Below are 26,055 nucleotides of genomic sequence, written 5' to 3'. Positions count from 1 at the left end.
GAATTTCTGTTGAGTACCCTTAATATTTTTAAATGCACACAATAACACTCTTAGTTACAGGTCTTTTTCCAAATAAGTTGATCGTTATACAGTATGTGGACACTGCGGCCAGATGTGAACTTCCTCCCTGGCCCGTACGATTCTGATATGCTTCTCTAGAGTTTCAGTCTTGTTTTAGAAACAAAAATTAATAGTCTTTATTTTTACAGTCAGTGGATAAACTTAGTAACATTTTCTCAATTTCTTGGCTCAGTGGATTTCCTTATAGTAAAGGATGCTCTGTGGTTGTTGTCTTTGTAAGCATCTCTTGAGTGGCCAACCCGCTTAGCCTTCGCATATCTGAGTCTGTTTTGTCCTCACTTTTAAACGATGGGCTACCTGGGTACAAGGAGCCACCTCTCTGCACGTCTGCTCCTGCCTCCTTTGGCCTTCATGTCTTCCAAGTTCACGGGCCTTTTTTCCTGGTGCTGTTAAGGTTTTCTCTGTCCTTGACATAACAGTGTACGTACACAATGAACACCACCAGCGAGGGTGAGCCTCGCTCAGATAGGCAGTGCTGGTTTGTATGTCCTCCCCGTTGCCTGAGAGCTCTCTGGACAACGAACATGCTCCTCTCTGGGTAGAGACCTACATGGAGTACCCTTGGCCTTGGCCCTGACCCACTCAGCTCACCTGCTCAAGCCCACTTCCATGCCAAAGCAGCCCAGCCAGACCTTTGGGACCCTAGCTGACATGCCCAGAGCCCAGCAGAGACCTCAGTCTCTCCATACCCCTTAGTTCGGTTTCTCTTGGAGCAGCTAGTGGGACAGGCTCTCCAGAGAGTTCTGAATCTTGCTTCTTTCAACAGCCACAGATGTGGGCCACCATCTGGGACTGCATTCCAGGCAGGAACAGAACCACTGGCCAGGGGCCGGCCAGTATCTGTCCTCCAGGTGAAGACGTGTCTGCCAGCAGGCCATCCACCCACATTATGCCATCAAAGGGAAGAGCCACACAGGAGACTCAGACAGGCACTTCTGCCAAGGCCTAATCCTGAATCTGTGGATGTCCCCTCCCGTATGCACCTGGAGCCAGAGTATGTCTGTCAGATGCTGTTATTCGTTAAACTTCAGATTAACTGGGTATGGTATGGTGCTGCCCCGTGAAGCCTCACTCAGGGGGACAAGATGCTGGACGCTGGCTGGCCACATGCATCCTTGGCTGAGGAGGGCAAGACACTGGCAGTGGGGCACAGGTGGTGCCCTGAAATGAAATTGGGGCTTTTCTGTACGTGAAGAAGGTGCCAGGTGCCCAGTTCAGAAACCCAAGGGCTTGGGCAGGGACAGGATCAGAGCAGCGTCCAGAGGGGTCAAAGGACTTGAGAGGGCAGCTGCCTGACAGGAGGCACAAGCTAGCTCAGATATGCTAAGTATGGGAGCTGGGGAGGAGGAGTCTGGAATGTTCTGGGGATTCCAGCTCAGCAGCCTGAATTAGGGTCCAGGGGGAGGAAGCAGGGTGATGCACAGAGGGGAGGCTCAGACCTGCACACTCTCACCGTGAACTGACAGCACTGGGCCTGGACGTCCACCAGAAACCCCTGAGTGAGAGGAGGTGGGGGGCGGGGTGCCTGTCCCTACAGAGATGCATACATGCTCCCAACATTTAGGAGAAATCAGGAAGCGGCCGGACCAAGGAGAATGTCTGAACCATGCTGATTCTCTCCCAGGAGGCAAGGAGGCCGTTCACCGGTGTTGCCCAGTGTGGCCTGGGCACCTTGCTTGGCAGCCTGCAATCCTGGGTGCACCGGGTGGCTTCTGGGCCGTGTGCCAGTTCTTGCACTAACCTGGCACCCCTGCCCCGGATCCATCTGTATGGAGAAGGGCCGTGGGCCTGTCACAAGGTGGGACACACAGCAGGTCCCTCAGCGACCCCCCCTGTCGGCAACACCCTGCTGACAAAGGCCGCACTGCCTGGAAGAGCCGCCAGCACCAGCGGCCCCAGCATGACCGGCGAGATGAAATACGCCAGCAGACTGCAGGGATCCTGTTACGGCAGTGGATTTCGTCAGAATGATCGTTAACGTGATTTATACAGTTGTTTGGGATTCTCTACTCCCACATTTGTCACCAGTCCACTTGATATTGATCTGAGGACAGTGGTGGCAGTGCTGGCTGAGTCGAGTGGGCGGGGGGGTGGTGGAGAGGTGCTGACGGCGCGGACTACCCACCCCCAACCCTCTCCCACTCAGAATGAGGCGCTGCCGACGCACAGCTTTGCTGGCAGCTTCTCTGGGCCACATGGAAAGAAGGGTGAGACAGATGAGGGCACGGGGGCCTTGGGCATGGCGTCCCCTCCTCCCAGGTTGGGAAGGACCAGCCACTAGGTGGCCTCCTTTGCCTGGAGCCCATCCGTCCAGCTTCTTCCAGGCCTGACACTCTCCAGCCCCGGGGGCCATGCACCCAGGGTGTAGGCGTGTGACCCAGCTGCACTCCAGGACCTGGAGAACTGGCCTGTGTCACAGCCAGGACACAGACTCACTGGGGCAGTGCTGAAGAAAGGGGGCTTCATCTCAGGCTCCATAGGACCCCAAAGGGGTGCACCCTCTTGCCCCTTCTTGAGGATGTTCCATCTGTGTCTGCTTGCTGCCAGCGCCCACCAGGCACAGACCACCAGCCAGGCCAGCCAGGACTGCACATGTGGTGCACATGCCCCAAGAGCCATCTCATACCACCCCGGTACCCCACACCTGCTTCACCAGTTGTTTCTGGCTCCTGCCTTCCACCCCTTCCTGCCCAGCTCAGCGGGCAGCTGCCCACACCATCCCTGTGCTAGGTCCTCAGCACCCTGAAACTGAAGGAGCAGGATGGGGGCACCTACACACCTGTCCTAGGGTCTTGGGGTGCCTGGGTCCCCCGGCCTGTCTTCTGAGAGTTTTTACTGGAGTGAGTTCTTCCATCAAAACCGACCTTCTGCAGACAGCTTACAAATTCCTGTAAAACACGACCATGTGCACCCAGTGACCTATTCTCTGGCCTGCCCTCCACTTAGCCCTGAGTGTGCCCCATCAGTATGACCAAGGTGTTTCCGCAAACTCCAGGTTCCTGAGCACTCCCAGGCTGACCTCAGGAGCTTGGGGCTCTGATGGGGGTGACCTAGCTCAGCCAACAAGAGTACCCCTTGGCAGAGGCTGTGACCCAGAGCCCTTGCTGACCGGGCCACCCCCAGGGCATGCGGGCTGCCGCCAACACCAGGGCAAACTCTCAGGCAAGGTGCTCCCGGCCCAGCCAGGGGTGGACATGGGCAGGAATCTGTGCTGACTCCAAGGCCAGCGTCCCCTCATCCCTCCTGGGAGAGCAAGAAGTCGAGGAGTCTATGCGGTTGTCCCTCTGTCCTGGGAAAAGTGAGGGGATGCAGCGTCCCCGTGGGGCTCCATTCCCAGAGAAGCCTGAGGATGGGACAGGTACGTCTGAGCTGACCATCACCCCCACCCCCGCCCCGCCCCTAAGTGCAGAGCTGGGACACCTGGGCCAGAATTGGGAGGACCAGCCCCGCTCTCCTGCCCCCTCTGCCCAGGCTTCCCTAGAGCCACACTGCCCCCTGCTGGTGCCCTCATGTTTGGCAGGAGCTACTAGGACACCCTGCCTCCCTCACCAGATGACCCCAGGCCCCTGGGGTTAATTATCACCTAGGGGACCCAGGAATGCAGGTCCAGTGGGTCCGGAGCCCCTCCCTGGTTGGACCCCAGATGACCGTATCAGCTGCAGGGCAGGCGGCCACTGGGCAAGACAGGACCCCAGCCCCAGCAGCTGGGGGTGGGGGGGTGGGGGGCTTGGGGCTCAGGCACAGCTTTGGAGGGAGGCCAGGATGCAGAACCAGTGGGGCACCCCAGGCCCCCACCCAGCCCGTCTCCTGTCTGCTGCCTGAGACACTCTGCCTCAGTGTTTGAGCATCCGAGACTTTAAAACAGTTTGGGAATGGCTACTCAGTGTGTGTTTGGGGATCCTCACTGGGCTGAACAGACAAGCCCCCGCCAAACCTGATGGCCTCACCGGCACCGCATCCTGTGGCCGCCAGAGGGCAAGCACGGCCTGGGCCGGGGCATGACATCATGTGTCCCCAGGCCAGCCCAGCCTGCCCGCCCCCAGGCACCCCACCCCCACCCCGTCTGTCCTCTCTGACACCCGCAACCATCCAAGGGATGGAAAGCCCCCGCAGGACCCCAAGGCCCCATCCAGGCCACAGGGGCCCCCCATACTCTACACCTACCGGCCAGCATTTGTTGGGCTCCCTAGAGCACCCCCCGAAGCTGTTTCACAACCTTAGGACTTGGTTCTTCCTGACGCCCCTGGGACAGCAGCCCCCCAGGACTTTCTCCACGCTAAAGCCCAAGAGCCTGGAGTGTGGGAACTGAGGGGCCCTCCACCGAGCCCCTTTCCTGACCTCCAGGTCAGGCCCATCACTGAAGGGTTGGCCTGAGCGTCCGCCAGACTCCCTGTTCTTGTCTCCACAGTGAGGGGCCTGAGAGATCAGCCATGCAGGGGTGAGAAGGGTGCTGTCATCCTATGCAGCTGCCCCTGGACATCTCCACATGGATGACCACAAGCATCCCAGGGGATGTCCATGAGCAAGCTGCCCTCTGCCCAGGCCAACAGCTGGTATCAGGTCCCCTGCAGACCTCTGGCCTCCGTGTCCATCCCCACTGGGCAGGTTCCCCTCCAGGCAGCCCCAGGAGCTGTGTTCAGGCTGCAGGCGGTGTGGACATGGCAGGGGTCCCATGCAGGAAGCAAAGCAGACGCTCAGTGAATACCAGCTGGCGCTGGCAAGTCACTCAGCCCCCGTGCACCTGGCCTATCAACGTCCTACCCCTAGCACACCTAGCAACTTGGATATGAGGTCAGGCATCAGAGATTGGCTCCACAGAGTGTTCTACTCCTAGTCACAGAACAGAAAGCCAAAGGCATGGGGTTGGCCACCAGAGGCAGGGGAGGCACCCCCACATCGGCCTGGGGGAGTGTGAGCTGTGGAGCTGCATGGGGGGCGGAGGGTGGAGTCTGCCAGAGGCTACAGGGGTGGGGAGAGCGACCCAGAGTTGAGGGTCAGAGCCACACAGCTGGGGTGCAGAAGACAGACTCCAGGGGGCCAGATACCCCCAGCCCATGGGAAAACGAGAACGCTTCTCTGGAGGGGTCAGTCCCCTTTTGGCCTGGAGTGGACCAGCCCTGGATGAGACCTCCACGCTTGAGGAACCCAATGCCCTCCCTTGGACACATGGGGAAACCGAGAGTGCTACAGAAAGCCCTGAGCTAGGACTGGAACCCAGGAGGAGGGTAGCCCCTCCCTGCCCCTGCAGGAAGGCTTCTTCACAGCCTGGGGACCACACCTCTTCCCAGTAGCCCTCCCCTGTATCTGGGGCTCACCCATGATCAGACCCAGCTTGCCCTCCCCTCGGAAGCCCCCCGCCACCAGAGATTGTTGGATAGGAGACAAATAAATGCCCAAAAACAGCATGGATGAAGGATGGGCAGAGAGAGGAGAGGGCCTCACAGGGCCATGTCCTTCACCCCTGGTTAGTGTGCTGAGGTTAATCAGGGGGCACAGAGGCCAACCACCTGCTCCCTTCTACCTCCCCCTACACTAGTCCCAGGGGGCAGAAACTCAAAGCATTCAGGGGGCTGGCCTACAGGTGTTTAGGGTCCCTAACCTCAAGGGCAGGGCGGTGGCCCTTGGGGCCACTCCCCAGGCCTGGGGCCACAGAGCTGGGGATAGAAGGAGCTTCCCGCCACCTCCCCACCTGGAGGAGTACGTGCCAGGGACACCGTCACTGCCAGAGCCTCCTGCAGGCAGTCTGGCCTCCTTCCAAGCAGGCCGAGGGCACAGATGGTACCACACCTGTTCCACCGCCCCACAATCTGGACCGGAGAGCAGAGGCCCGGGGCCTGCTTCCCCGACACTCCACTCCTGCTCAGAAGAAAGCGACTGCAAGCTGGGTCTGTGAGCTACAGACCCAGGCACTCAGGAGTTCAGGGGCTTCAAGAGAGTGGGAGGACACTAACCCAAGAACTGCCCACCTAACAGGAGGCCACCCCGGAAACCAGGGGAGGAAGGAGGACTAACTCCAGGCTCGGTCTGTGCCTGGCCTCCTCCATGCTACCCTACCCCCCCACGGCCAGAAGATGCCACGGGCTCTGCCGGGTGGGGGACAGTGTCTAACAGGGTGGCCAGGGTGACTGTTAGACAAAGCCCTCAAGGTGGCCAGCAACATGGCTTTGGCGGCAGGAGGGATAGCAAGGAAAGAGCACTGCGGGTAGCGGGAAGAGCCAGTGCAAAGGCCCAGGGACAGGAGTGCGCCTGGTGAATCCGGAGCAGCAAGATGAATCCGCACGCACTCCGGCCCGTAGCCCACACCCCGCCCACCGCCCTCTTTTCTGGCAGGCCTCCTTTTCTCGCCGCTGCACTGGGGAGCTCTGCACCCCAGGACAGCGGCCTGACCTCGACCGGCGGCCCTCCAGTTTCTGGCCAGGTCCGCCCCGCCCTCGGGGCACACATGCTGTCGCTCATCCCAGGTCCCGCCCTCGGCACCCCCCATTCCGTGGCCCAGGCCCCGCCCTTGACTCCGCCTCCTACTCCCCTACGCAGTGCTGTCACTCAACCGCGGGCCCCGCCCCTCGCCCCTGCTCCGGCCCCGCCCCTCGCCCCTGCTCCACCCCCGCACACGTGCTGCCGCTCAGCCCAGGCCCCGCCCTTCGCCCCGCCTGCCCCGCCGCATCCGTGCTGTCACTCAGCCTCAGGCCCCGCCCACAACGCGCCCCGAGCTGCCGCTCAGCGCAGGCCCCGCCCCCGGAGCACACGTGCTGTCACTCACTGGCTCCCCCCACCCCCCGCCGCCCGCACACTTGTGCTGTCACTCAGCCCGGGTTGTGTCCGAGCAGGAGGCCGCCGGCCGGACACTCGGTTCTGCTCCGCTCGCCCATGGACGTCGCGCTCCTGCTCGCCCTCGGGCTGCTGGCCCAGGTAAGGCGTCTGGCCGCGCGGGTCGCCTGCCCCCTGCCCCGTGGGGTCGGTGTCTTCCAGCGGGACGCTCCGGGAGCCCCGTGCGCGGAGTAGCCATAGGTGGTGCACGGTGGGCAGCTCTTTGCAGGGCGCTTTGGGTCCCGCGGCCGCCCCGCCTGGACGGCATGGGGAGCCCACCAGCTGACCCTTTCCCCGAGGAGCGGCTGGCCACCCTGCCAGGGAGAGGGGAGCAACAGGAGCACCCCCCCAAACCCCGCCAGGAGCCTGCAGACCGCTTTCTCTAGGGACACCCCTGCTGAGCTGGCATATGACCCTGGTCAGCCTTGGCAGAACTGGAGACACCCCACCCTGTGCCCGCCAGCAGCGGCAGCGCTGGAACCCTCTGTCCCTTGGGGGTGCTCTGGAGCCAGGCCCCTGGCACTTACGGCCTGTCGCCCCCACAATCCTGGCCTGTGCCTGGTTCCCTGGTCCTTCTGATGTGGGAGTGGGTGGGTAGGAGGAAGCCCAGGCAGCTGCCCTCCTCCCCACCATGGGCACCCCCTGGGGGGGGCATGTCTTACACTCTGGGCCAAGGTGGCCCTTTGGACCAAGCACTAGGCTGTGCCTTCAGAGACAGGGCTAAGTCAGGGTCATAGGCCAGGAGCCACTGTGCAGAACACAGGAGCTTAGTTCTCCCACGCTTGGCGGGTAATGAGCATGAGGGCTGAGCCTGTGCGTGCCCCCAGGTGATGGCTCCTACAGTGCCAGACACTGGCAAGGAGAACCAAGTTTCCCGGTGCCCACTCTGGGGGCTTTTTGACACCCTGCCCCGACTCTCAAAAAGCTATGGCTGGAAGCCAGCTGGACCCCCTGCCCACAGCTCCAGTCACCTCCACCCCTGCCTTCAGCCTCCCACAGTGGCCTGCCTGGGCCTGGGCTGCCCATGTCCAGCTGGCTTAGCACAGCCTGGCTGCCCCAGCCCGCACTCCTCCAGCTCTCTGCTGGAGGCCACACCGTACAGGGGTCTTCTGGCCTCCCACCCCCACAGGGCCCTATGGCCCCACACACACATTGGGGACCATTCCAGAAGGCTGCACACCTCCCACACCCCCTCCCCACTTAGTGTAGGAGCAGCAGTCCACCCCCATCCTGCTCCTGGAGAGCTGCATCTTTGGGTTTGGGGTGTTCACCTTTCACCAGGTCCCAGGAGAGCTCTGCTGCGGGGAGAGAGGAGTCCCCTCCCAGATTCCTCTCCCTTCCTTGGGACTATTACAGAGTGACCACACACACAGGGACATACACAGGCTTTATGGAATTGGGGGAATTGGCTAATGGGGCTTGGCCTCTGGGGTCTTGCACTCTGTGTGGCTCAGATTAGCGCCAGTGCAAGGAGAGCTTCTCCAGACCCCTGAAATAGGTGTGTGTCAGGACCCTGCCCACCCCTCCCCCACCCGGCTCAGCTTTCACACTTTTGTCCTCTCCAGTCGAGTCACATGGCCGCTGATGGCTGCTCTTGGATACCCCTTCCTCCACCTCTGTGAGCCCCCAAGGCAGGCCAGCCTGGGCATGGCAGAGCTGTCTCTGCCCTGGGTGGGGGCCAGGGCCAGGACTCTGCATTGATCTGTTGCTTCGGGTGGCTTTGGACAAGGCACACCCCTCCCCTGCCTGTGTCCCCTTAAAATCTCAGCCCATGAGTTGAGTGTGTCCTTTCGGAGCTGGTCTCTGGTGGCTCCCTCCCCAGGCCCACAGTGTCCCTGCAGCCAGCCAGGCCTACCCCTGGGCCCCCACCCCACCTGAGAGTGGTAGAGGGATGGGGGAGCATGGATGATTCAGGGCAAGCCCATGCCTTGTGGGAGGGGATCCAAGCCTGGAAGGAAGATGAAGCAGTAGCTGTTCCCCACCCCCCTCCAACTCTGCCAAGTGTGGAGACCCCTTAGGGCGATTGGGACAGGACCTAGAACAGGAAATCAGCAGCAGACGGAGGCTGAGGCCACGTCTGCCAGTATTGAGAGGGGTCACCGTCCCCATGGTAGTGTGATGGTAACCCAAGCAGCAGAGGGGAGTGGCTCCTGGACCACTGTGCTGAGCCCCTGCAGCGGGGGGAGCAGACTGGCCACACAGCTGCTCCTTCCACTTGCCCCGTTGCTTCACCCCACACCCCCCTCCTTGGGAACAGCAGCTGCAGGGGGATGCTGGGGCCACCGGGGACCAGGGGAACAGCTGGGTCCGTTCCTGGCATGCCTGATGCCTGCCAGGCCATCCAGGAACGGGGTGGTCCGGATTCCAGCCTGGGGGGAAGGGGCTCGGGCCTGGGAAGCTGGTGGGGAGTGCAGACCCCACCCACGGTGTTCCACCGGGCTACAGCTTCCCACCTGGTTCCTAGAACCCCAGAAACCCAGAGCCGGAAGCTGTGTTGGATGGGCGTGTAGAATTAACCCTAGAACCCCAGAAACCCAGAGCCGGAAGCTGTGTTGGATGGGTGTGTAGAATTAACCCAAGAACGTCTCCCTCGAACCCCTTTCTGCAGCTGTATTTTGTAAGATTTGCCAGCTACCCCGATAGAAAATGTTCCCTTCCTCGCCTTCAGTCACGACACAGCAGCAGCTGGGGCTACAGACATGAATGTCCACCCAAGCTCAGGCTTTGGGCTGCCATCTGAATCCTAGCGGCGGTGCTAGGGAGCCGCAGGGGCCGGCAGTGCCAGGAGATAGAGCAGGAGCTCCTCAGTTTAAAATTTTTTTTTTTTAATTTTTTTTATTTATTTATGATAGGCACACAGTGAGAGAGAGAGAGAGGCAGAGACATAGGCAGAGGGAGAAGCAGGCTCCATGCACCGGGAGCCTGACGTGGGATTCGATCCCGGGTCTCCAGGATCGCGCCCTGGGCCAAAGGCAGGCGCCAAACCGCTGCGCCACCCAGGGATCCCAGCTCCTCAGTTTATACGCAGCCTCCCCAGTCAGCAGCTTCTGTACCCGGGGTGGCCACCCAGGGCAGGTGAGCATCCCACCTTCTTCCTGGCTCCTAGGAGACTAGGCTGTCCCTTCTAATTCCTTTTTCTGAACCCGCCAGGGGCTGGTGGAGAGAAGCAGAGAGCTGTGTTGGCCGCACACAAGCAGAACAGGTTTCCTGCGGGGGGGGGGGTGGTGGGAGCTTTATTGCTCAGGAGCCATTGGGGTTGGGTGTGGGGGCTGGGGTGGGCCCCAGTGAGGGGACAGTGGCCCCAGCATTTCTAGGGCTTGCACACTACCTTCTCGGGTTCATGGTTAAGAGGAAGGCCGAGGATGAGCATGGGGGTGTCATTGGGCATTGTTTGGGGGAAATGTGCCCATGATGTCCATGGGTTCTGGCCCAACTTGAGGTACAGCAAGGGTGGGCAGCACAGGTGAGCCCAGGTCCACTCCATGGTGTTTTCCATGATGGATTTCGTTGCCCATATCCCAGGGGTCTGTGTGAGCTGGCTTTGTCCTGGAACCAGATGTCCCATGATCCCCCAGGCGGCTCCAGGCCTCCCCCAGCCAGCCACGTCTTCTGGGAAGGGGATGGTAGGAGGGCAGAGACTAGCTGAGCAATACCCCGGACAGCCGGAAGTGGGCTGCGGCCCAGCCCAACCACCCCACCCACCGCAGCCTCTGATCTGGGCGGGGGGCCACTGCCAAGGCTCTGTGGCTTCTGCTGACCTCCTGAACTTGGGCCGTGGACAGACTGGGACCTGGGACTCCCAGGCTCTGCCACGACCACACTGGCCCCACACCACACTGGCAGGCATCCTGGAATGTCAGCCAAGGCTATTGGCTGAGGCCAGGGTGGGAGGCAGCCAGAGGCTCTATAGTGGGCTGGACAGGGGGGAGAGTGTCCCTTTCTGTTCCCCCAAGGGCCTGAGATCAAGGGCTGTCTGCAGACTGTCCTCTGCCCACCTGCCCCAGTTCTCTGCATTCCCATCTCCTCCATGCTGCGGCTGCACTTCCTTAAGAGCAATAGAGGTTCAGATGCTGGTTCCCTGTGGCCCCGGCTCCCGTGCTCTCTGGCTGTGTGGGCTTGAGTAGAATGGCTTGGCCTCTCTGAGCCCTGCTCTGGGGAACTGAAATGAGTGCCACCTCCCATTCCTAGGGGCTTGAGGGCTGAGGGCCAGGGGAGGGGACCAGAGAGGATACAGGGTCCATGCTGTCCTCAGGGTACTCAGGAAGCAATAGCATGAAGACCAAGGCCAGCAGGTCTCCATCTGGCGGGAACACCATGCTGACCTGGAAGTGGTTTGTACTCCATGATTTTGGCAGTAAGCCCCCACTGCCCGAGGCAGGCTTGGGACCAGCGCTGCCATCTGTCAGGCTGTGCGTGGCCCGGGGGCCCAGCCAGGACCTCTGTCCTTTTTGTAAACCAAGTTCAGTTCACAGCTACCTGGATCCCAGGCCCCTGTGAGGGAAATGCCCCTGGGATTTCAGATGAGAAGGCAGAGAAGGATTCCAGGAGGGAGAAGATGGCCTGAGACTAGAAGGAGAGAGCAGTGGTCACTTGCACATTATTGCTGTTGTGTCCACAAAGTGCACCCGCCTTGGGCATGGAACACAAAGCCGGCTGGGTGCTGGGAGGCCGGGGAGAAGAGTGCAGGCAGTGGGGCACATACAGGCACCTCCTCCCTGCCCCTGCCCATCCCACCCCAAAGCACCCCCTTCACTAGTCGCTAATGCTGCAGCCTCAGGCCACTAGGCCACCCCATCCCTGCTCATCCCTCTGTGGACTGTGTGGCTTAGGGCAGCGGCTGGGGCTGAGCTCAGGACATTGAAAGGGCAGCCAGGGAGCATGCCCCCCTCAGAGGTGCCCTGGGAGCCACCCTCTCCACCTTAGCTAGGAGGGAACCCCCCCCCCTCGAGAAGGGCCGAGGGGCCTAGAGACCCTGTGTGGGGCCAGAGAGCTTCTAGGGCCATCAGAGTACCAAGGGCGGGTGTCTGGGGTGGTGTCCCCTCTGCCTGCTGCCAGCTGGCCTGCCGGGGCTTGGGCTTGGGGAGGGGCAGGGCGGGGGCAGCTGCAAATGCAGTGTTGTGGGGGTGGGCATGAGCAGCCTTGGAGGGAGCATTGCTCACATTCTCCTGCAGCCAGAGCCAGCTGGGTCCAGCAGGTGACCAAGCACCCTCCCCCAAACCCTACCCCAAGCCCACTCAGACCAGCCAGCACCCTGTTGAGGATCCTGGTGCAGAGACCCCATGTTTAAACCAAGGCCATCCCAGGAAACTAGGGATGTGCTTGAGGGGCTGCTGCCAGCTCTGCCCTTAATTGAGGGGTAGGTTGGGTGCTTTTTCCAGGCCTCGGTCTTCCATCTGTGCTGTGAGGGTGGTACTATCTGTCGTCACCACAGGGAGCTGGCAGTGGGTCTTGAGGAGGTGCCCTCCTCCTGTCATGCTCCTCAATGGCCCTGGTTCTGAGCCCACAGCCTGGCCCAGGGAAGGGCCAGGGAGTGTCTGCAAGCCCCCCACCCTGCCCCCAGGGTAGAGAAGGGAGCTTGCTGCAGCATGCCCCCCAGGCACCACAACTTGGGCGGACTGCGTCAAGCAGGGCAGCTCAGTTCCCTGGGCAAGTGGAGAGGAGGGAGGAGCAAGCCTGGGGCCTGAGGTTTCTGGGGTTCAGGAGCCAGAGTATTGCTCCATGGGTCAGAGAATAGAAGGGGGGGGTAGTCCCTGGCTTTATTGTCCAGTCCCCGTGCCATAGGCCATCCTGAGAACTCTGCCCCTGGCTGACCCCTGGACATCAGAGCTGAGTCTTCATTCCCATGGAACAGTGGGGGGTGGGGGAAGCCATGTGGGGACTGCCCCTGGGGACCCCTGTAGATCCTCCAGGAATGCCTGCCTCCTGGAAGCTTCACAGTATGAACCCCACACCCTCCCGCACAGGCGGCCCGTCCTCTCTCTGCAGACAAAAACCTTGGCCTGGTTGCCTTGACCAGCCATTGGGAATGGAAGCCATGAGGGGGTCTCTGTGGCTGCTTATCACTTCCCCTTCCCCACCCACCCAGGTCCAGATGAGGAAGGGGAAGGGAGCCCCCCCCCTCCGGATCCAGGAGCTCCCTTCCCCCTGCTCCTGTTCCCAGTGGCTGCCTTGCTTGTCACTCTGCTTCCCTCTGCTCCTGAGCACTGTGTGCTCCCCAAGCCCTGGTGTAGCCTCCCGTGGGCCACCTGAGGAGGAGGGTGCCGCGTTCCTCCCAGCCAATCAGCAAACATTCACGGGCCTGAGGCAGGGGGACAGGAGACAGACCCAAGGTGTTGGGAGCTCCCATGGCTGTGAGTGAGCTCAGGGCGCCCACGGGGCCAAGGTCCAGGTGGTTGGCATCTCTGAGGCCTGGCGCACAGGGTTGCACGCTGTGTGACTGACAGCTGTCTCTGCCTTTGTTGTAGAGCCTGGGCCCGTCACTAGGGGTCCCTGGGCGGAGGAGGCTCAGTACCCTATACCCCTGGCACCGGGCAGTGGTGTCCGGCCGTGTGCGGAGAGCCTGGGTCATCCCCCCCATCAGCGTATCCGAGAACCACAAGCGCCTCCCGTATCCCCTGGTGCAGGTGAGGGGCCGCGGGGCTTCACAGGCACAGCAGCGGCTGGGCTGTCCCCACTGGGTCCCCGGAGGTGTGGGCTGTAGAACAGGCACACGGTCTGGGCTGAGGGTCTGGCTGCCTCCACCCCAGCTGGGGGAGGGGAGGCCAGGAAGAGGGGAGGGGCCCTGGCCTTTGGGGGCACCTCCCCCAGCCTGCTTCCTGCCCTCACAGATCAAATCGGACAAGCAGCCACTGGGCAGTGTCATCTACAGCATCCAGGGGCCCGGCGTGGATGAGGAGCCACAGGGCGTGTTCTCCATTGACAAGTTCACCGGGAAGGTGTTCCTGAACGCCATGCTGGATCGTGAGAAGACAGACCGCTTCAGGGTGGGGCCCACTGGAGGGAGGGGTGCAGGAAGCTGGGAGCCTCCTTCTCCCAGGCTCCTGTCCTAGGGTTGGGGCATTGGGCCACGTGTCCTTTAGGAGGTAGGCATGGGGATTTGGGACAGGACCTGCAGCCCAAAGGTGTTCAGGGTTATATACCCATTTAACAGATGAGTGTGAACAAGCTGAGGCCACAAGGAGATGGGGCTTGGTCTTGCCAGATGGGGCAGCCTACAGGCAATGGTGAGGTCTTCCCCGCCTCCACCAGTTCTACCCACCTGGCTGCATTGGGTGGGAATGGGGTGTTGTGGAGGATCCCACCGGATGGCCACTCTCAGTGGCAGCTGTCCCTGGATTCTCAGGGGAAGGTGGCAGAGGACCCGCCCCTTGTAGGCCTGTGAGGTGTGAAACAAGGCTGGTGGGGAGGGAGATTAAGACCCACGCTGCTGGAGAGGCTCCTGAGGGCAGTGGACTCCCCTGAGTTCCCTTGAGAGTAATCCACCCTCCCCCAACAGCCTCTCCGGAACTGCTTTCACCTAGTCCTGGGGGAGGGGGCTTCAGACTTTGCTTCTCCTGTGCTCTAAATCTTCCTGCAGAACAGTCTTACGCTGAGTTAGCAGAGATCATGATTTTACCTGGAAATGACACCGCACCCGCTCTCCGAGAGGGTGGGAAGTGGTTTAATTTTAAGTTTCACGTATTAAGTTTCCAGAGGAGCCTAAACCAAGAGGGGACGCCCAGCCCGGTGGTTGCCTGCCGGCCGCTGTGGGAAGCAGGCTGTCTTCCAGGAGGTCTCATCTGCCATCCACATGCCATTTCTCCCGGTTTTTTTTTTTTTTTAAAGGCTTTTTTTTTTTTTTTTAATTTATTTATGATAGACACACAGTGAGAGAGAGAGAGGCAGAGACACAGGCAGAGGGAGAAGCAGGCTCCATGCACCGGGAGCCCGATGTGGGATTCGATCCCGGGTCTCCAGGATCGCGCCCTGGGCCAAAGGCAGGCGCCAAACCGCTGCGCCACCCAGGGATCCCATTTCTCCCGGGTTTAAGTGGGTTTTCCCAGCGGGACACCAAGTCTGCACTGTCCCTGTGCATAGCCCAGGGGAGCCACCAGGATCTGGGGAGCACAGCGCCAGCCCTTGCCCTCTGCTTGGCTAGTTAAGGGCCTTTGCTCTGGACCTCGGAGGAGCCACCCTAGAGGAGCCCACGGACCTGGAGATCGTGGTTGTGGATCAGAATGACAACCGGCCTGTCTTCCGGCAGGAGGCATTCATGGGCCGGGTGCTGGAAGGTGCCGTGCCAGGTGAGGCAGAGCTGGACTGCCAGCGCCCACAGGCTGGGGGGGCGGGGGGGCCTCAGCAGAGGGGCTCTGAGTTGGTCAGAGGGTCCAGGGTTCCCTTCAAGACTTCTCTGTAATCCTTCAAATACTCTGAAAATAAGCAAACAGACTCCGGGAGAAGGGACTTTGCACAAGAGTCAACTCGAGTCACTTCCCATTTCACTATGGATTTTAAACTCCAGTGTCTTCCAAATCGCAGTGAGAGGATGGGGGGATGGCAGAGCTGGGGCGCAGATGCTGCTGCTCTGCATGGAGGTGAAAGCACCACAGGAAAGGAACTGCTCCGTGGATTTGGCGCATGCATGGTGCTCTAGCCAGCCCCTCTGTTGGGTTCCAGGGCACTTTGTCCCTCCAAAGGGAAATGCACCCCCTTAGCAGTCACCCCGCTCCTGGCTTCTCAGTCCTACATCTTGATCGCAAAGAACACACAACCTTCCCTCTTTCATGGGTCTTCACAGGATGGCCTTGCTGGCCTGATCTCCTTCTACCTAGTGGTTTCCTCCCTCTTTCCTTCCTACTCCCGTCTGGTCAAGTCCCAGGCAAGCTGCACACCTGAGGCTTGGAGCTTGGACTCGGGGAGGTGGGCTCCTGCTTGGCTGCCTGGATATCTTTTATTTCACCTCATTTTTCGTGTTTTGAGACTTAAAGTGACAATCTTATTTTTTTAACTTCTTTTTTTTAAAAGACCTTTAAAAAAAGATTTTATGTATTTATTCATGAGAGACAGAGAGAGAGAGAGGGAGAGGCAGAGACATAGGCAGAGGGAGAAGCAGGCTCCATGCAGGGAGCCCGACAATGTGGGACTCGATCCCGGGGCTCCAGGATCACACCCTGGGCTGAAGGCAGCGCTAAACCACTGAGCCACCCAGGCTGCCCAAGACTTATTTTAAAGAGAGAGTGTGTGCGAGCACAAGGCGGAGAGGGAGAGGGAGAGGATGAGGAAGAGGCTGTCCTAAGACTCTGGGCTGAGCCCACTCAGGCTGGATCCTGGGACCTCAATCGAAATTGCCACCTGAACTGGAACCAGGAGTCCGGTGCTTCACCGACTGCGCCACACAGGCGCTCTACTACTTTTTATTTTGACATTATTTGAGACTTGCAAAAAAGTTGCAAAGAATTGCAACAGATGTGAGGTTTATCATGTTTGCTTTAAACTTTTTTCTCCTTCCTTCCGGCCTCCTTCCTTTCTGGAGTGCAGGTTGCACACCCGAGGCTCTCAGAATTGGCCCTAAGAACTTGGACATGGTGTAACCGTCAGTCAGGAAGTTATTGTGGACACGTGCTACCAGTTAGAGCGCTGCCTTCATACTCCTCTCAGGTCTCCGTTCTTGAGTCCCCATCTTTCCCGAGTGTCATCCACCATCTCAGGAGAGGCCCCCACACCCTGACCCGTTCTTTCAGCATGCTGCTAGGTGGTGGCCCCAGCATCTGACTGGCCACAGACCTGGTTTCTTGGCCACTGGATCGTTGAGGAGGGATTCCTTTCCTCCCCATCTTCTGTGTGTGATAGCACAGGAGAGAGGGAGGGACGTGGTAAACGTCTGGGAGTGCTGGCTGGCGGGTGCTGGAAGTGGTCTAGTCTGCAGCTGGGCTGGCCTGGCCTCTGCTGCTGCATTAGTGCTGCCGCCTGGGGCCTGTTGGTACTGCTACCCGAGTAACCAAGTAGCCATGCCCCCTCCTGGCGTGGCCACTGCCGTGTGGTCGGAGCATGGGCTCCTGGGTGTAGGACCTCCCAAGCACCTGAGCCTTTTCAGTGTGGCTGCATCAGGGTTCTGTCCCTCCAACTTGGAGCAGTGCCCTACCCTCCTCCCTCAGCCCCCACCATCGCCCAGAGCGTCTGTGGGGTCTGGTCCTCCTGCCCCAGCCTGTATGAGTGCTCCGGGGCCGGTGGGGAAGAGCTGAGCACGGGCACAGCCCCTCTGTGGGGGCTCCCGGGACCGTGAGTTGTCAGGCTCGTCCACACTCAGCCTTGGACCATCTGACCCGATTCCACCTGCTGTCTGCCTGCTCCACTCCACCAAAAGCTGAAGCCTCTTTATGGCCACCTCTCCTTAGGGACCGGACACATCCTGCACTTCAGTTTATTGGGTTACCCTGTGCCCTTGCCAATATGACAAGCTCAGAATAAGCATGATATTGTGCACCACCCGCTCGTTCCCATCATGAGGTCGGGACTATGTTCCTTGTCCACCTCCGAAGCCCCCGCACCATTGCATTCCCCTTCATCTGCAGTGGGCACTTGCCTATTAGGCATTTAGGACGCTGATATTTTGTTTTCAACAAAATTTTGTTTTGCTAACGTACGTACAAACCATCCCAACCATCTTTAAGGAGACAGTTCAGGATATTAAATACATTCCTAATGTTGTGTAGCTGTCCCCACTACCCATCCCCATAGCTCTCCTTCTTTCCAAACAGAAACCCCGTCCCATTAAATCCCAACGCTCTCTCCCCTTCCCCAGCCCCTGGCTTCCCCCATCTACTTTCCACCTCTGTAAATCTGTCTCAGGACCTCATCAATGGAATCATGGTGCATTTGTCCTTCTGTGACTGGTCTGACTTCACTGGTCATGAGTGTCCTCCAAGTCTGTCCATAGGGTAGCACATGTGAGGATGTCCTTCCTTCTTAAAGCTGAATGATATTCCATTATATGGAGGGACCACATTTCACCTACCTTGTAGGTGGATACTTTGCTTTCACATGAATAACGTTATGAATGTGAGTGAGATACACCCAGAGAGGAGCTGCTGGGTCATACGGTGATTCTGTGAGTGACGGCCGCACTGTCTCCACGCCAGCTGCACCATCTCACATGCAACCAGTGATGCACAGGGTCCTGGCCTCTCCACATCCTTGCCAATGTTGATTTCCTGGATTTTTTTATAGTAGTCATCGTAACAGCCGTGAGCTGATGTCTTCTTGTTGTTTTGGTTTGCGTTTCCCTCAGGATGACTGATATGGAGCATCTCTTCACATTCTTATTGGCCATTTGTATATTTTATTTGGATAAATGTCTCTTTAGGGCCTTTGCCCAGTTTAAAATTGTGTCGTGTTTTTGTTGTTGAGTTCTATGGGTTCTCTGGACACCCTGGATATTCCTTCACAGATACATGACTTGCAGATATTTTCTCCCATTCTGGTTTGCCTTTTTACCTGGTTAAGGGTGTCTCTGCTGCACAGTATTTGAAAACATTCATGAGGCCAGTGTGTCATTTTGGGGGCCCGTACCTTGGGTGTCATATCTGAAAATCCATTACCGAATCCAGTGTTGTGAAACATTTGCCCTGTTTTCTTCCAAGAGTTTTACAGTTTTAGGTCTTGCATTTAGGTCTTTGACCTACTTTGAGGTAATTTGTGTATATGGTGTGAGGTTGGGGTCCAGCTTCATTCTTTGCCACATGGACGTCCAGCTCTTCCAGCACCATTTGTTTTGTTTTTTTTTTTTTAGATTTTATTTATTCATAGAGACAGAGAGAGAGGGGCAGAGACACAGGCGGAGGGAGAAAGAAGCAGGCTCCGTGCAGGAAGCCTGACTTGGGACTCCATCCCGGGTCTCCAGGATCACACCCCAAGCTGCAGGCGGCGCTAAACCCCTGCACCACTGGGGCTGCCCGTCTTCCAGCACCATTTGTTGAAAAGACGGTCCTATCCCCCTTGAATGGTCTTGGCACCCTTTGCCAAAAATTATTTGACCACACGTGTGTGGGGTTTTCCCCAGATTCTCTATCCCACTGGTCTGTGTGTCTGTCTTCATAGCCACAGCACATTGTTTTGATCACTGTACATTTGGAGTGAGGTTTGAAATCAGAAAGTATGAGTCTTCTAGTTTTGTTCTTTCTCAAGATTGTTTTATTTGGGTTTCCTTGAGATTCTATATGAATTTTAGAATGATTTTTCTACTTACGCAAAAGAACTGTCCTTGGGATCTTGATAGAGATTGCATTGATTCTGTAGATCACTTTGGGTGGTGCTGACATTTAACAATATTAAGTCTCCTGGGGTCTCTGGGCAGCTCAGTCAGGCATCCAGCTCTTGATTTCGGCTTAGGTCATGATCTCAGGGTCATAGGATTGAGCCCCACATTGGGCTCCCAGCCCACCAGGCTGTCTCCATGTCTGGGGGCACAGGTGTTAGCTCTCGATTACACATCTATCAGGCACCCCTGCCTCCTCCACATAGCATGAGGCAAAAGGTTCAAGGGTGTATAGGCTGCATGGGGGAGCTGTGAGACACATCTGAGGGGGCTGGCACCCGTGTACACCATTCCTGCTTGTCCCTGTCCTCACCAGGCACCTACGTGACCAGGGCTGAAGCCACAGATGCTGATGATCCGGAAACAGACAACGCAGCGCTGCGGTACTCCATCTTGGAGCAGGGCAGTCCCCAGCTGTTTAGCATCGATGAGCACACAGGGGACATACGCACCGTGCAAGTGGGCCTGGACCGGGAGGTTAGGCTGCCAATACTCTGGCACACGTGCTGGGGACCAGGGCAGCCACTGTCACGTCGGCCTGTCTCTGCCCTTGTTAGTCCCCTAGGCCCCAATGGGGACGGCTCATTTCCAGTTGGGACCCTCTTCCCAGGCTCCACCCGGCCCCCGAAATCAAGGGCACCCCCCCTTGCTATAGACACTCATGATGGCTTTGGGCACATACCCAGCCTGGCACCGCTCTGCCTCATGGCTGGCTGTGCGGTGAGGTCCAGGGAGGCACTGAAGGGCCTGTGATGCCAGCCCCTTTGGGCTTCTTGGCCTTGGGTCAGGCTATGTGAGTGGTTCCATAGTGACCAGTTATGCTCTGCAGTAATGGCCACCCTTCTGCAGTCTTCCTCTGTCGGGACCCCTGCTGCCCCTCACTGCCAGGCTTTTGTGCAGCTGTGGCATCTCAGGGAATCCCTCCTTGGTTTCCCTGTGGCCCCCTCCATGGCTCTGTCTGGTCACTTGCTGCATTGGGTGGTCTTCATTGGTCTGCCTCCCTCTCTGCCACTGGGTATGGCTCCACAGGGCAGGGACCCAGCTTGTCAGCGCCCCTCAGTGTCCAGCACTGCATGCAGGAAGTGCTGCATGTCCACCCTCGTCACTGACCTCTTACCCACTTTGGGCTGGAGCAGAGCCTGGGGTTAGTGGTGGTGTCATTAGACCCAGAAAGCCTGGGAGGGCTGCGCCCAAAGGTGGTGTCTCCTTGCCCTCCCCCAGGCCCTCAGGTGCCTCGGTTCCCTGACTGCATGTTGCTGTGCCCCCAGGTGGTCGCCGTGTATAATCTGACCCTGCAGGTAGCGGACATGTCTGGAGACGGCCTCACTGCCACAGCCTCGGCCATCATCACTCTGGAGGATGTCAATGATAATGCACCCGGGTTCACCCAGGATGAGGTGCTGCCACCATGCACAGCCCTGCTGGCCCCTGCTGGGGACTGCCCGCCCTTCCTCAGATTCCTGGCAGGGACAAGGGACTTTGTGGAGGGGTGGGAGGTCAGGAGTTTTGCAGAAGGAGCCCAAGTTAGAGTAGTTGCTCGTGAGCACATAAACAGCACGAGAAGCTGGGAGATCAGCCCCGGGGGACCCCTCTGTGGCCCTTGGCAGCAAGAGGGAGTCTTCCCTGCACCCCTGCCATGTGGGAGGGACCAGTCGGCCCTCCCCTCCCAAAGGCAGCACACAGGGTGCCTGGCATTCAGCTGAGCCCACAGAGGGGGCTTTGACTCACCAGGAGACAAGGCCAGGAGGCTCCTAGTGGGTGGGACAGGGTGAGGGAGGGCATCCCCTCGCGGGACCGTCTCCCTGCCCCCGACAGCCCCAGCAGTAATGAGGTCTGGGCTCCCACAGTTCTTCATGGAGGTCACCGAAGCTGTCAGCGGAGTGGACGTGGGGCGGCTCGAGGTGCAGGACAGGGACCTGCCAGGATCCCCCAACTGGGCAGCCAGGTTCACCATCCTGGAGGGCGATCCCAAAGGACAGTTCACTATCCGCACAGACCCTAAGACCAATGAGGGCGTGCTGTCAGTGGTGAAGGTGAGTGGGGGACCCCGTGTGGGGCATCCTTGGAAAGAACTGGATGCTGGGGGAGCCAGCAGTGCTGGGGCTCTAGGCTCAGGCCACACGGACCCCTGGCACCCCCATAGCCTGTGTGTTGTTTGTGGAGCTATGCCTCTTCGGGTGGCAATGTGTGTAGATACAGAGCACACCTGTGTCAGCCTTGGGGAGGAACCTGCACACGCACAGGGACACAGGTATATTCAGATACTGAAGCATGAAGAGCTTTACTGCAGGGCTGGCCAGCAGTCTGCAAAGTCCTCTGTCCTCAGGAAGTTTCAGGTCTGCTCGGTGACTTTGGGCTACGCACGGGACTCACTGGGGTCAGCTGATTATAGAGGTTAATTTAACCCCGCTATCAAACACCTTCTCCACAACACCCGGATAAGCGCTGCTCGAGTCACTGGGAGGACCACCTGACCAAGTGACACATAGAGCTGATGATGTAATACCTAACAAATTCAGTTTGAATGATGAGTATTTATTGTTTTTACATAATTCTTTGTGCCTTTTGGTCCTGAATCATTTTTATTTTCCAGAGCTGAAAAGTAGAAGGGAAAGGAGAGACACAGGGGCAGTGTACCCTTGGGGGGGCCTCACCTTGCCCCGTGGCTGCCTCTGGGGGTCCTAGTCCTGAGGACTTCCCCCTCTGCTTCTCCCTCTCCAGCCCCTGGACTACGAGAGTTGTGAGCAGTACGACCTCAGAGTGGCAGTACAGAACGAGGCCCCCTTACAGGCGGCTGCCCCCAGGGCCGAGCGGGGCCAGGCCAGGGTCAGCGTGCGGGTGCAGGATGTTAACGAGGCTCCCGTGTTCCAGGAGAACCCATTGCGGACCAGCCTGCCAGAGGGGGTGCTCCCCGGAACCCCCGTGGCCACCTTCTCTGCCCAAGACCCTGACACAGAGCAGCTGCAGAGGCTCAGGTGGGGGACCCCCGGGGTTGGGGGCCCCAGGGGTAGGAGGGAGGGAGCTACAGGCCCATTTGTCTATTTCCCAGCCAGATCCAGGAGCATAGTTGGGTTCCCATCAGTACTCTGGCCAGTGGGCAGAGGGCTCATCTGCCTGTGTGCATCCCTGAGGGTCCATGCATGTGTGCATGTTGGGGTGAACTTGTGCCACACAGCAGGGCTAGGCTCTAGCTGGCACATGCTCATGACACCTATCTGTCCTAGCTAGCCTCTGAGCACCCAGCTCTGCCCGTCCTGCTGAGCTGATGATCCCATGGGGCTAGCAGTTCACAGTTTGGATTTCACCCCCGGCCCTGCCCCTGTGCACCCGTGTCTGTCTCCATGGTGTCCATGTGTTGAAAGGTTGTGCTGTGGCATTGAGTGACCATGGGGTCCTGAGGTCCTGGCCCCAGGCCTCAGTCTCCTTATCTGTCAATTGAGACAGAAAACACCAGCTCAAGGCAGTTGGGACACTAGTGTCAGAGGTGCACACGTGTGCAAGTGGAGAATGTGCACAGGTGTGCATGCATATGTGTGGGATGTGTGTGTAAATGCATGTGGAGGACGTATGTGTGTGCATTGTATATGCAAGTGTGGGGAATGTGTGTGAGTGTACTGTATGTGTCCATGGATATGCTCATGTGTGTAAGTGTGCCCATACCCTCAGGGGTCCTGTGTAAGCTCAGGGCCACTCTGTCCCCTCCTCGGCCAATAGCTACTCCAAGGACTACGACCCAGAGGACTGGCTGCAAGTGGACAGAGCCACGGGTCGGGTCCAGACCCAGCGAGTGCTCAGCCCAGCATCACCTTTCCTCAAGGACGGCTGGTACAGGGCCATTATCCTGGCTTGCGACGATGGTGAGGGCCAAGCCTGTGCCTGGGCTCCCGGGCTCCCGGGCTCAGGCTGGGCACCCCTGTCAATGCCCAGGGCTGAGAGCTATGCGCTCCCAGGGGCGGACATCTAGGGTGGGCGGTCTGCTCTCGCAGAGCAAGGAGTCCACCAGGCCTGTCCTGCCCGCAGCCTCCCCACCCCGGACAGCCACTGGGACCCTGTCCGTTGAGATCCTGGAGGTCAATGACCATGCCCCTGAGCTGTCCCTCCGATCTGGTAGCGTGTGCAGCGAGCCAGGTCAGGGCTCTGGCCTTCTCCTGGGGGCCACAGATGAGGACCTGCCCCCCCACGGGGCCCCCTTCCACTTTCAGCTGAGTCCCCGAGTCCCAGAGCTTACCCAGAACTGGAGCCTCAGCCAGATTAATGGTGAGTTCCCCCAACCACACTCCTGAGGGCCCAGACCTGAGATGGGGTGGGGGGCAGCGACTCAACACTGTAGTCCTGCTGGTTCCCACTGCAGGGCATTCTCTGGCAGGGTGGGAATTGGTACTCCCAGTGAGCAGATGGGGAGACTGAGGCCCCAGAGCCCCCTGCTGACCTCGAGCGCCTTCTGCAGTGAGCCACGCGCAGCTGCGGCTGCGACACCAGGTCCGGGAGGGTCTGCACCGCCTCAGCCTGTTGCTCAGAGACTCAGGGCAGCCGCCCCAGCAGCGTGAGCAACCCCTGAACGTGACGGTGTGCCGCTGTGGCAAGGATGGTGCCTGTCTGCCGGGGGCCACTGCCCGGCGGGCAGGGGGCGCGGGCGTCAGCCTAGGTGCCCTGGTCATCGTGCTGGCCAGTGTCATCCTGCTCCTCCGTGAGTGCCTGCGTGCAGACACCTGCTGGGCTCTGGCCTCGCCCCTCGCGGCCCCGCCCCACCCCCAGCCCCGAGTCCAGCCTCAGCTCGATGGCCAAGCACCCACCTCCTCCTGTCCACCCCCTCCCCCTCTCAGTGCTGGCCCTGCCAGTGGCCCTCGTTGCAAGGTCCCGGCAGCAGTCTGGCGACAAGGGATTTCTGCATGGGCTGCAGGATGATCTGCGTGACAACATCCTCAACTACGATGAGCAAGGGGGCGGAGAGGAGGACCAGGTGAAGGGAGGGTGTGGGGGGAGGTGGTCGGGAGGGTCCCCAAGGAGCCCAGCCTGTGGGCCGTGCTCCAGGAGGGGCAGGGCCCCCGCTGGCCTGCAGGTCCTCCTAGGTCCTCCCTGCCAGGCACCCCCCACCCACCTGGTGATTGGAGCTGAATGCCACCTCCTTTGTCCCCAGGATGCCTATGACATCAACCAGCTGCGCCACCCGACAGAGCTGGCAGCTCTGTGCCGGCCACCAGTGCGCCGAGATGCCCCGTTCAGCCGAGGGCGCCCCCAGGCCCCCCGCGTGCTGCCCAGCAGCCCTGCTAATATTGCTGACTTCATCAATGATGTAGGTGCTCCTGGGGTGCACAGAGAGGGGTGGCGGCAGGGGGACATGCTGTAGCCCTTGTTGTGCATGTGGTAGGGACCACCTGTGTGCACACCTCACTGGACCCTCAGGACATGCACCATTGATGGAGAGCGGGTCCAGTGCTGGGGACCCTGGCTGAGCTGCTGGGGGGCTCAGGAGGATCTGAGGGCTGAGTGAGGCTGGGGAGGTGAGGAGACCACAGACACAAAGCCCTGGGAGAAGAGGAAGCTGCCTCTCCCTGCAGCAGATCATGCTGGGCCTAGTTGAGCTGAGGTACCCTGGGGCTGGGGGTGCTGCTGCCTGTCGAATATAGGCACCCCATGGTTTGTCAAGACGCAGCATCAAGGAGTTCCTGCACTCAACACAAGAGATGCCCAGAACACATGAAACCCAATTGGGTGGGCTGTAGAACACATGGGCACCTGTCACTATATCACCTGCCACACTCGCTGGCACAGTAGGTGCAGTGGTTCAGAGAGAGATGCCTGGACTGTGGCAAGCCCAGATGCAGGTCAGCGCAGGAGCATGTGTGACCCTGTGAGGGACAGTGCAGAGAGAGTGGGGACAGAACCATTGACCAAATCTTGAAAAGGGAGAAAGCAGGTAGTCTCACGCAGATGGAATGCTGGGGGTCTTGGTGTCCCAGCCCTAAGGCAGGAGAGCCACCCAGAGGAAAATTTCTCTTCAAATCCACATCCTGGGCAGGGTCTCCTCCTGGTCAGCGCTCAGCCCTCCTCTGCTCCTCCGGGGCCCCTCCGTTTTTAGGGTCCGTGTCTGTGCCTGGGGCTGAGCTTGACCTGTGTTATAACCTGAGAGGTGGAGGGTACCCGGGGGTGTGTGCAGGGGTCTGAGCTCCCGGGGCCTCTCCACAGGGCTTGGAGGTGGCAGACAGTGACCCCAGCGTTCCACCCTATGACACCGCTCTCATCTATGACTATGAGGGGGACGGTTCTGTGGCAGGAACACTGAGCTCCATCCTGTCCAGCCTGGGGGATGAGGATCAAGACTACAGCTGCCTCTGGGACTGGGGTCCCCGCTTCGCCCGGCTGGCTGACCTGTACGGGCCCCCATGAGGGCTGGACTGAGGGCCAGGGAAGGGAGGGGCCTTTCTGCTGCAGATCTGTGCCTCCCCTACTTGCTGAGGGCACAGCCCCTGGACACACAGGGCAGCCGTCATTTCTTGGGCAGCAGCCGTGAGGCCCAGCTGACTTGGCAGAGGCGGCCCGAGGGCCCCGTCCAGGCAGCCCGCTTCTGTGGGGGAGGACGGAGTCCAGGCAGAGCCTCACAGCCTGGAGGGCAGGAGCAGACGGGAGAACCAGATGACCCAGCTCTCTGCTGCCTCCCCCTCACACCGACCTCACCTTCCTGTGAAAGGAATCGGCCCTTCCTCACCAGCATTAAAAACCTGCTCTTCTCTCCAGTGTGGGTGGTGGTGACCTGCAGAGCCCAGCTCCTCCCACTACTGTCTGCTGTGGTGGCCTGACCCCATGGGCTGGGAATGGTGGCCAGGCTGTGGATGCCCTGGCTCGGGGTGGGCCCCGGGGGTGCGGCCTGAGGGAAG

At 59.5% G+C, this 26,055-nt stretch overlaps 1 protein-coding gene across 3 annotated transcripts; it reads left to right on the top strand.

The window, feature by feature from the left end:
• Positions 1 to 6,870: 6,870 nt before the first annotated feature.
• On the top strand, positions 6,871 to 25,933 carry CDH15 (cadherin 15). 3 transcript variants are annotated; one of them, XM_041769934.1, is made up of 14 exons: positions 6,889 to 6,990; positions 13,353 to 13,511; positions 13,716 to 13,871; positions 15,026 to 15,170; positions 19,497 to 19,657; positions 20,449 to 20,577; positions 21,028 to 21,213; positions 22,052 to 22,155; positions 22,895 to 23,037; positions 23,201 to 23,437; positions 23,628 to 23,867; positions 24,004 to 24,140; positions 24,318 to 24,473; positions 25,367 to 25,933. In XM_041769934.1, the coding sequence occupies exons 1-14, from the start codon at positions 6,949 to 6,951 to the stop codon at positions 25,565 to 25,567; spliced, it is 2,196 nt and encodes a 731-aa protein (XP_041625868.1). In that variant the 5' UTR covers positions 6,889 to 6,948; the 3' UTR covers positions 25,568 to 25,933. The 3 variants fall into 3 exon arrangements, with proteins under 3 accessions (XP_041625869.1, XP_041625868.1, XP_041625867.1); XM_041769933.1 differs by having other exon boundaries at positions 21,902 to 22,155; XM_041769935.1 differs by lacking the exon at positions 13,353 to 13,511 and having other exon boundaries at positions 6,871 to 6,990; positions 21,902 to 22,155.
• The last annotated feature ends 122 nt before the right edge of the window (positions 25,934 to 26,055 follow it).

Source organism: Vulpes lagopus, chromosome 10, assembly GCF_018345385.1.
Source record: "Vulpes lagopus strain Blue_001 chromosome 10, ASM1834538v1, whole genome shotgun sequence".
NCBI classification, from domain to species: domain Eukaryota; kingdom Metazoa; phylum Chordata; class Mammalia; order Carnivora; family Canidae; genus Vulpes; species Vulpes lagopus.
Note: the sequence above shows the minus strand (reverse complement) of the source record. Positions and strands in the feature narration are given on the sequence as shown.